At 36.3% G+C, this 11,528-nt stretch overlaps 1 protein-coding gene across 1 annotated transcript; it reads left to right on the top strand.

Annotated features, from left to right (window-relative positions):
- Positions 1 to 362: 362 nt before the first annotated feature.
- On the top strand, positions 363 to 1,067 carry LOC141608351 (uncharacterized). The gene has a single exon (XM_074427714.1). The coding sequence runs from the start codon at positions 363 to 365 to the stop codon at positions 1,065 to 1,067; it is 705 nt and encodes a 234-aa protein (XP_074283815.1).
- Positions 1,068 to 11,528: the final 10,461 nt, after the last annotated feature.

Raw genomic sequence — 11,528 nt, 5'->3', positions numbered from 1 at the left:
TCCCACACCATACATGTTGTTACCAACTACCCGCTGAAATCTGTCATGAGAAAACCTGAGCTATCAGGTAGAATGTCAAAATGGTCTGTACACCTTAGTGGGTATGATATCCAATATGACCCTAGAACAGCAATCAAATCGCAAGCACTGGCAGACTTTGTCTCGGATTTCAGATCCTGACCTTAGAGGGAAACAAGGAGGCAGAGGTCTGACAGATGCACATCGACAGAGCCTCCAACCAAAGGGGGGCAGGTGTAGGGTTAATCCTGCGGTCACCACAAGGAGATCTGGTAGCACAGGAAGTAAGGTGTAAATTCAAGGCAACTAATAACGAAACAGAATACGAGGCTTTGATACTGGGAATGCAGCTGGCTCTGGAGTTGGTAGTCAGGAACTTGCACATATCTAGTGACTCCTTGCTGATAGTCAACCATGTGAACGACGAGTTCATAGCCAGAGACTCAAAAATGATCACATATTTAAAGGTAGCAAAGGAGTTAAAACATAAATTCAAAACTTGCAAGCTCAAGCAGATTCCCAGAGATCAAAATGTAGAAGTAGATACCTTAGCAACTCTCGGGGCAACATTCAAACCAATAGAACTATCCAGCATTCCCATCGCCCACATGCTGGAGCCTTCTATCCAGAAGGCAGACGAAATAGACGGAGGAGAATTAGAGGATCGACAAGATGAATTGGGAGTTCAGACAGCTACGGAAGCCGGGGAAGACTCACAGCCAACTGACCAACCACCTGATCAACCAGCTACACAGGCAGATGACCGGGACTGGCGGACGCCCTACCTAGAATGGCTGCGTTATAACAAGGTGTCAGACGATAAGAAGGAAGTAAGAGGCTTTAAAATGAAAGCCTCCAGGTTTATACTAATTGATGATATACTCTTCAGGAAATCAGTGGCAGGTCCCTACTTACGATGCCTAGACAAACAGGAGGCACAGACTGTGTTACATGGTCTCCATAGTGGTGAATGTGGAAACCATGTAGGGGGCAGGAGTCTGTCAAACAATTGCTCTCAGACCACAATTGCTCTGGGACCACAAACCTAGAGCCATAGGGAACAGAATATGGATGCTGGCGATGACATATTACTTCTCCAAGTGGATAGAAGCAGAAGCATTCACAGAATTAAAAGACAAACAGGTCATCTCTTTCATAAAACGCAATATTATCTGCAGGTTTGGCATCCCATCAGAGATCATATGTGACAATGGCTCACAATTCATCTCCAACGATGCTGAGGGATACTGTGCCAGATGGAACATCACCTTGAAAAAGTCAGCTCCCAGGACTCCAAAGTCTAATGGGCAAGCTGAGTCTAGCAACAAAATTATCATGGATAATCTGAGAAGGAGGTTACAGGAGTTAGGAGGAAAGTGGGCAGATGAATTTCCACTAGTGTTATGGTCAGACAGAACGACGCCAAAGATAGCAACAGGCCAAACACCCTTCAACCAGGTGTTTGGTGCGGAAGCAGCCATTCCATCAGAAGTTCTAGTTCCTACCCACAGGTATGGATGTATGATAGGGGAGCTGAACAATGCAGAGATGGTCAGGAGCCTGGACATAGTAGACGAGCTACGAGCAAGTGCAAAGATACGTCTAGCTGCCTATAAGTAGTCAGTAACCAGGAGTTACAATAAGGATGTGAAAGTCAGACTCCTAGAGGTAGGAGACCTGGTTCTCCGTGAAGTGTTTCAGAACACTAAAAATCGAAAGGCAGGAAAATTCGCCTACAAATGGGAAGGACCATACCAAGTAGAAGGAGTTGTTGGCCACGGTGCATACAGACTGATGACTATGGGCGGTCAAATCATACAACGCCTATGGAACATACTTCACCTGAAGAGATATTACTTTTAATAATAAGTAGATTTTAGCCTACAGAGTAATGTACTATGAAAAGCCAAATTATTTTAAAATAAAAAAATTCCGGTAGTAGGCATACTACCAATTTTTTGTCCTTTTCTGATACCTTTGTTTCTTTCAATTTTCAAATAGTTATTAGAGTGGTGTGATATGACAACTTCCTGGGACCACAATTGCTCTGGTACCCCCATGAGATGGAGTCAGGTACTTCGCATCACCCTGATGGACTTTTCTGTTTTCAGGCTTCTCTAAGTGCGTCACTCTGAATCCTAATATCTATGGTACGTTGAAAGTGTATCTAGCAGGACAGTCAACTGCCAACGCGGCGTGACAAGGTACATGACACTCCAACATGCCTAACCTACTTTCTCCACCAGGAGCACCCTCACCAGGCGGACTGTGGAACATACGAAAAGGAGCCTGTTTGACAGCTGAAACGCTTACCCAGCTACCCCTGATACCACCCCCTGGGCGTAGCTCACACTAATCGCAATTAATCAGGGCCCCAACATACATGCACACATAAATGGAACGTAGGGATCTCTAAGCTACCAAAATCCTGCCGCGTCCCATTGGTCCTAGAATGACGATAAACTTGCCTAAATTACGCCCATGTTAGCTCTAAAACATGATGAACACACCTTGCGTCATGAACAAGGTTAAGTAGTCAAAACTGCGGCATACGCCTAAATCAGTCATCTGACTGACACGGCAGCTAGCTGAGTCTAAATCAGCCTTTTCAGGCTGACATGACTGGTCTAAATCAGCCTCTGAGGTTGACACGGCCACTCCTCCCTATAATGCGGCACATGCCTAAATTAGTCAGCAGACTGACACGGCAGCTAGCTGAGTCTGAGTCAGCCTCCTCAGGATGACATGACTCGCCTAAATCAGCTAGCAGGCTGACACGGCAACTACCTGAGCTAAGGAAATCAAAATTTAACACACAAGATGTAATTAGAACTTGCCAAACTAGGGCAAGGTGTTGGAATATGTGTCCTCCGACAATAATGCGATCACGACTGTTGATCATGATGATCACATGTTTAAGTCTCATTATATAGAATACAATTGGGAAGTAATATTGTTACTGTCAACTGGTCAACATATATCGGTAATGATTGGTGACTAGAGTTTGACATTCATTGTCGTGTGACGGTGGTGATCAGTTGACCCCCTAGGTCATACCTAAAGGGCAATACTCTTAATTGATTATTTAATTAATCGTATAACGTTACGAGTTAATTAAATTACTTGAAAATTGACGAACGATTTTGGAAGTATAATTTACGTATCAAATTGAAATGTGATTAAATGAGATACGGTCTGAGTAATTGAATTGTATCATTACTCGGATGAAATAATTGTTTAGTGTAACAATTAAATTTGAATGAATTATTATAAATACAAACTGTTGTGATTTATAAATTGGTAAAATATTTCGGCACATGTAATTATGAAATTACCAAATCAATTTTTGTATATGACGTATTTTTACTAATACGTTGATTTTTAATATGTTAAAAATACATAACATATTATGTGACATATGACATGTTACATATTAACAAATTGACAAAAATAATATGGACTCTATATTATCCATTGTACCAAAATTAAGGGGTAGTGGAAGCTAATATTGTGTTTGTTTAATTATTATAAGAACACAATGATTACCTACATTCCTAGCCATGCAACCCTAATATTCTTGTGAAGACAAATATGTTCATGCATTGGCTCCCCTAAAAGCCCCCCATTCCACCCGGTTTTTGATGAGAAAACCATCATTGGTTTTCCATCTAATTTTACCTATTATTACACTAAAATGTGTTAGTGGATATTCATTCAAATTGATCATCCAAAAATATAAGTTCTAGTGAGAAGAAAAATCCTCTCTTCTTCTCTCATAAAAACCGAAATATTCAAGGGTTAAATAATATTTTGGTTCAATTTTCTCCTAGATTAATATTATACTAGTACTTATAATATTAATTAGATTAAGTGTTAAGCCTTGGGTATAAAGCTTGGGGAGAGATCTTATACTTAGATCTTGTTCATCCATAAGGAAAAGCTCAAGATCAAAAGAGAAAGGTGATCTCTTTTGTGCCCTTAAATCCGAAATCCACAATGTAAGGACATGATTTCTCTTCTATTATATTATTTGTTTGCATGCATAAAATCCGTTTTAATTTTATGACAAATTAATTTAGACATATATGAGTATGTTAATATGTATATGAATCTACATTTCCTTCAATCGGTATCATGAGCCACGGTTGTTTGCATGCAAATCGGTTAAAAGTTTTTCCGAGTTATAAGAATAACATATAAAACTTGTAAAATTTGTGTTATTATGATATATCACGAAATTATTACATGCATGTTAATATTTCTGGTCCTAAAATGTTTTAGGATATTTTGGTTATTTTTTTCGGATTTTTATTGTTCATATTTTACAATAATGGCATTTAAATGTGATTTTATGAGTAAAAATGTCATTTTTGGTCGAAAATTGGCTATACTTCGAATTTTAAGTTGATTTTTGGATATGTTGTCACATATATTATTTTGAGATAACCTGTAAATTTTCATAATTTTTGGACTTATTATGCTCGAAAAATGAATTTCTCATTATTAAATTCGGATTTAAGTGAAAAATAGGTTAATATGAGTTAAATTTCGAATCTGGTCATAGAAAATTAATATGTTGTCACATGCAATTTTACAAGATGTGTGTAAAATAATTGGCTATAAAGAAGTCTTTTTGCATGATTTATGAATTTTTGAAGAAAAATGGCATAAATAGTGACATTATTAGTGAAAATTAATAAAAACATAATCTATGACTTAAGAAAAACGTCTAATGTTGCATTTTATTATATTTTTCAGATCTAAAATTGAAAAGTTAATGAAAATAATTTTTCCATGTTTTTATGATTATTTTATTAAAATCGATAAACCGCAACATTGTTTTTCCGGAAAATTTTCGAAATTTTAACCTAAGATTTTGAATATTATGAGTGTCATGGAATTTTTCCAGAATGTTCATGAATTTAAATTTCAAATTTTGAATTTATTTGAAATTTTTGGATTTATTTGAAGTCTAATAGCTTATTTTTGTAATTTTTGGTCCATTTATGAACAATTTTGTAAATGAAAGTTAATTATGGTCAAATTATTAGTGAAGACTATATTTTGAGTCCTAAAAAGGTTAGGATAATTAACTTTTGCATAAATATGAGTTTATGTATCTTTGTGATTATAAAATGTTGAAATCACGCAAATCCGTAAAAACCGAGTAATATACGATATTGGCTAATTAAAGGCGATTTAGCATAAAATTGAGCATGTTCTTACATATTATAATGCTGCTTTTTTTTTTTTCCTTTATGATTGTCATAATTTTAATTTATGTAATTTTGAATTATGTCATTTTACTTAGTATGGCCTTAGATTTTAATTGGTATTTCCCGAAATGTATGGGAATATCGATTCGGTTGTAATTTTTATTGTGATCTCGTATCACCGTTTTGTAATTTAATAGATTTTTTTTTATTTTAGTTACAAATGTATAATAGGAAATTATGTAATTTATTATGTAATTTTATTCATTCCGGAGTTCCAAAAGACGGATTTCTTCAAGAATGGCGATACATAAAGACGGTGTTACCTCGAGATGCGTGCCACAACCGAAGTTCAAGGGACCAATGGAGTTGGTCTCCGAATATGTAATAGTTAAATAGTTTTCTATTTTAGGAAGGCCATACTAGGATTTATTTATCTTTATGCTTGCATTTTATTTTATGTCACATGCATCGCTAAATCGCCATAACTAAAACATGCATCCTTTTTATCGAGTTTATCGACCGTGTCAAATATAATTATCGTAGTTCACCGCTTTAGTTCACTTAAAACATGATAGATAATAATTTGACATGACCTCTCGCTAAAACAATCAATTGAGACATAGCCTTACCAAATAGTAGAAACCATGAAACCCTATTTCGCGAGGGAGTGCACTCGGCCACACCGGGGTACAAACCTTGTTACGTAGGGGAAGTGGGTGATGAATGTTTATCCACCGAGTTCATGTTAATGAAGGGTATTTCGGCACACCGTGCCCTAAATTGATATGGGTTTGGATTATGGACACATTTATTCGAAATTTGGGTTGTACTCAACGAAAGTATTCACGACGATTTCCGGATGTGTTTTGGGCTAGAGATGAACATTAATGTAAACATCATCGACCAAGAGTTCTAAAAGTAGAATCGATTAAAAGGTTAATCCACCGAGTTATGTTAATAAGGGGTATTTCGGCACACCGTGCCCTAAGTTAATATGAATTTGGGTCTTGGAATCATTTATTCTAGTTGGGTAGAGGTCACTAGAAAAATGCATAAAACTTGTTTAAATCATACATTTTTACGAGTATTATTAAAACGACAATTGTTTTACTCCTTATATTTTGTTTTGTAGACCACTTCTTTTTCATAATAATGGCAACACCAACACCAACCCCTAATGCTACACCTCTCACTACTTCATCTTGGCTCCGATCCTTTATGGATCGATGTAAACTTGAAAAGAATGGGTCAAATTTCTCCGATTGGGATGCCCAACTCAAATTAGCCGCCGAAGGTGACGACAAGCTTCGTTACCTTACCGAGTCCTCTCCACCCGAACCCTCCACTAGGTCCACCGCGGCCACTAGGGAAGCATATGAGGCTTACCAAAAGGAGTCCGCCGCAATGAAAAATGTCTTGATATTTGCAATGGAGGCGGACCTCCAAAGGAGGGCTTTCAAAATGGGCAATGCTAATGAGATTTACTCCAAACTTGTGACCATGTTTTCACAAACTCCGCGGATCGTCCAATATGAGGCGGCCGCGGCATTCTTTGATCTCGACTTCAAAGAGGGCCAAAAGGTTAGCCCTCATGTGCTCAAACTCATGGAGCTTGTCGAGACCTTGAAAATTCAAAAGGTTGAAATCCCCAAAGAACTCATCGTAGATAGGATTCTACACTCCTTGTCCAAAGTCAAGGCATATGTGCAATTCCGGGTGAATTTCAACATGCAAGACAAGGACGTGTCTCTTGAGGAGTTGCACAAGTTACTTGTTCAAGCCGAAAGGGACATGGGGTTAAATGTGAACCCTCCCAAGGATGTGCTTAACATAAGCACAAAGAGTAAGGGGAAGTTCAAGAAGAATGGGAGAAAGGGCAAGAAGCAAGCTCCCACATTCACCAAAGCTAAGTCTTGTGAAGCTAGCACCTCCAAAGTCAAGAAGGGTCCTCTTGATAAGTGCCATTATTGTAATGGCATGGGTCATTGGAAAAGAAATTGTTCCAAATACCTTGGTGATATCAAAGCTGGAAAGATCACTCCAGTAGGTAAATGACTAACCTTCTTTTATGTTTCTAAATTCAACTATGGTATTATGATGCAAAGTTGTGATAATGTATCTCCCTTTTTATTGTAAATAGGGCCTCCACCAAGCAAAGACAAGGGAAAAAAAAACAAGCATGAGAAACCATGGAGAAGCTAAGGATAGCTTTTGTGGAGCTTTGTTTTTCATTGTCTTATTTTAAGTCATGTTTTGAATTTTTAGAACTTTAAGTTTCCGTGTTCGACATGGAAAAGTATTTTGGATAATGAGTTGTATTTTGGATGATGGTGACTTGGTTTGCAACCCAAGCCACCCGTTTTATCATTTATCCTTTTAATGTTCTAAAATTTCATCTTTAAATGCTTGGGTTTTGAAACATAAGATTATTCACTTAAAGTGATCTAATAGACAAATATAATGACGGGTTTCATTATATGTCCACATGCTTAAGGCTTGTGTATGATCATTTATGAAGCAATTTTGAGTCTAAGAACTCTCTTAAAGGTATGTCAATCACCAAGTACACATATGAAATCAATAACTATTAGTCTATCTATGAGATAGTTCTCCTTATACTTCAACATCATTAATTTGTGTCTCATATGCTATCTTTGAATGTTTAGTGTATTTATTCTAAAGATAGAGTGGGAGAAAAATGAGGACACAACACACAAGGCAAGATAAAATTGTGTACTTGTGTAAATAAAGATCTATGCAAAAGAAAATGATTTGAATGAAGGTGTATCTATTTACATAGTATGCCAAATAGATGAGATCTATGGTCTCAAGTTAGTTCTATATGACTAAAGAGACCAAGTGTAATAATCATAAGAGTATATTCTCAAGATAACTACACGAGGAGACCAAAAGAAGTTTTGGAAGAAAATGACTAATGTAAAGTCTCAACAAGTTTTTGACTGAGTTTATGAAACATTTGACCAATAGTTTCAACCATGAGATTTACTTAAGAGCCTAAATGAATCAAAGTAACATACTAGTTATGATCGAGTTGCAAAATTGATATACCGATATCTTCAATGGCCAAAGTTTTTAACCACGCAAATGTCATTGTTTAACCTCACTATGAAATGGTTAAACCTCCTTCCAAAAGGGTAATTGTGAAGGACGTATTCTAGATATTGTTTATATTTGAATAAAGACATTACTACACATCATTATGACATGAGTGTGTTGGGGATTTAAAATCCCTTTCCGTAAGGTTGAGATGAGACCACTTCAAAATAGGTATTTTGAAAGGATATGATGGGAACATATATGGTTTTATCCTAATAACTTGACAATGCAATTTATATTACAATTCTTGATAAATTTCGATTGAGAAGTCAATTTCGAAATGTGTAGAATTAAGTGGGAGTTAGGAAATTCTCATGTGAAGACATGGAATTTAGTGGGAGTTATCATCTTTTGAATATTTATGACTCATCACTCATTAAAGAATGACGAGCTAATACCTTCTTTCATAAAGAAGCCTTTTGAGTTTTCAATTTACGGATGAAAATGGACAATGATGAATCCAATTGCATCAAGGGATGTCGGATTAGTATTAAGAGATACACATCGTATCAACATTCACATGGGTTATTCATGTAGATGAAAATGGAATTGCCATAAGCAGTCATGGTCGTTCATTGAACCTAAAAACGGTTGATCTCATGATTATTAGTAACTAATGTTTCCGCCATTAGAATAATCATGTACATGTCCAATTATGAATCATATGCATAAGAGCATGATGATTGATTTGTGAGCCATAATAAAAACGTCATGAATTCTCGAGTAGAATCCGATGAGCGATTTCAGTGATTGACGGAATGTTCTATTATGTGTCAAGAGGTTGCACATATTGTAGAAAATCCGAGCACATATGAGGATTTATGAGAATCCCAAATCTTTCAAGCCTAGAAAGAGAAATGAGAAGTTTTGGAAAGATGCTTGGTTGAATAAGAGGTAATTCAAAAACATTCTTTCCTAGTAAAGCTAGGACTTGTGAGAAGTGCTAAGCTAAATAATCTTGTCAATTGTTACAAGATTCTACAAAACATATACCTAGTGCATTGTGTGTGGATGGAATACTTGATCGGTACAAGTTGTATTATTCATCGCAAATTCGTTCGTTATGAGATGATCGATAAGAAAGTTCTTTCAAGATAAAGAACCGAAACCAAGGTTGGGAACCTTGATGTGTACTTGGTAAGATTCATGCTATGAGAACATGAATGTGAAGGAAATTGCAAGTGTAAGAAGTTTGAACACATGGACACATGAGATGTTAAACTTCTATTGCAATCAATAAGTGTTTACACTGACGATATACATCACAAGGTTGTAATATGATATTGACTACCCGAGTGTGATGTCGACATTTGTCGTTTGAGTTATTAATAACTCACCTTGTACATTGTTATATCCAAACGGGTTGTAGAGACAATTGAACCCCGTTAAAGTGAACATGGATTAACATTGTTTTTGCCCATAGTTACTTATATGAGGTGACATCTCGAAGTGACTAGAGTGTGATGCGATTGATGGCAAGTTCAAGTGCCATAGGGTCATGTGAGATGACTAGTCGATCACATAGGCAGACTGTTAGGAACATTTTGTCGGGCCTTATGACCGCTTATAGAGTTCTGGCAAATTTATATAGCCTGGTCGTGGCGAGAGCTACTATAGTATTCTAATGAGTCGATTCTTTTGACTAAAGACTATTCGCCTAAGATGGCACAGTTTCAGATTAACTTTGATTTGTGTTACTACGACCTTCGTAAATGGGGTCAAATGGGCATATTTTGGGTTATGATGGCTGTGGCTAGTCGAAGGGAATGAGTGCGATAGGAATTGTCCACCCCTTGTCAGGGTTATAACAATATCTCAGGGCCACTCGAGGAGTAATGAACTGGAAATGCGTGGCCACGCTCGGAAAGTATCTATGATAGATAAGTCCGGTCAATCAGTTATTCTCCAGATCGAGGAAACCACTCTCGATATGATCACTTGCAAGTACGACCTGAAAGACACCTTACATTGAGTGGGAGATAGTAATAGGACAAGAGAATTGGTGACGCACACTTGTCGAGGACAAGTGGGAGATTGTTGGAATATGTGTCCTCCGACAATAATGCGATCACGACTGTTGATCATGATGATCACATGTTTAAGTCTCATTATATAGAATACAATTGGGAAGTAATATTGTTACTGTCAACTGGTCAACATATATCGGTAATGATTGGCTGACTAGAGTTTGACATTACTGTCGTGTGACGGTGGTGATCGATTGACCCCTAGGTCATACCTAAAGGGCAATACTCTTAATTGATTATTTAATTAATCGTATAACGTTACGAGTTAATTAAATTACTTGAAAATTGACGGACGATTTTGGAAGTATAATTTACGTATCAAATTGAAATGTGATTAAATGAGATACGGTCTGAGTAATTGAATTGTATCATTACTCGGATGAAATAATTGTTTAGTGTAACAATTAAATTTGAATGAATTATTATAAATACAAACTGTTGTGATTTATAAATTGGTAAAGTATTTCGGCACATGTAATTATGAAATTACCAAATCAATTTTTGTATATGACGTATTTTTACTAATACGTTGATTTTTAATATGTTAAAAATACATAACATATTATGTGACATATGACATGTTACATATTAACAAATTGACAAAAATAATATGGACTCTATATTATCCATTGTACCGAAATTAAGGGGTAGTGGAAGCTAATATTGTGTTTGTTTAATTATTATAAGAACACAATGATTACCTACATTCCTAGCCATGCAACCCTAATATTCTTGTGAAGACAAATATGTTCATGCATTGGCTCCCCTAAAAGCCCCCCATTCCACCCGGTTTTTGATGAGAAAACCATCATTGGTTTTCCATCTAATTTTACCTATTATTACACTAAAATGTATTAGTGGATATTCATTCAAATTGATCATACAAAAATATAAGTTCTAGTGAGAAGAAAAATCCTCTCTTCTTCTCTCATAAAAACCGAAATATTCAAGGGTTAAATAATATTTTGGTTCAATTTTCTCCTAGATTAATATTATACTAGTACTTATAATATTAATTAGATTAAGTGTTAAGCCTTGGGTATAAAGCTTGGGGAGAGATCTTATACTTAGATCTTGTTCATCCATAAGGAAAAGCTCAAGATCAAAAGAGAAAGGTGATCTCTTTTGTGCCCTTAAATCCGAAATCCAC

This window comes from Silene latifolia, chromosome 10 (assembly GCF_048544455.1).
Source record: "Silene latifolia isolate original U9 population chromosome 10, ASM4854445v1, whole genome shotgun sequence".
Taxonomy (NCBI): domain Eukaryota; kingdom Viridiplantae; phylum Streptophyta; class Magnoliopsida; order Caryophyllales; family Caryophyllaceae; genus Silene; species Silene latifolia.
Note: the sequence above shows the minus strand (reverse complement) of the source record. Positions and strands in the feature narration are given on the sequence as shown.

Coding starts and splice junctions, on each gene's coding strand:
- LOC141608351 (XM_074427714.1), top strand. CDS start 363: ATGCAGCTGGCTCTGGAGTTGGTAGTCAGGAACTTGCACATATCTAGT.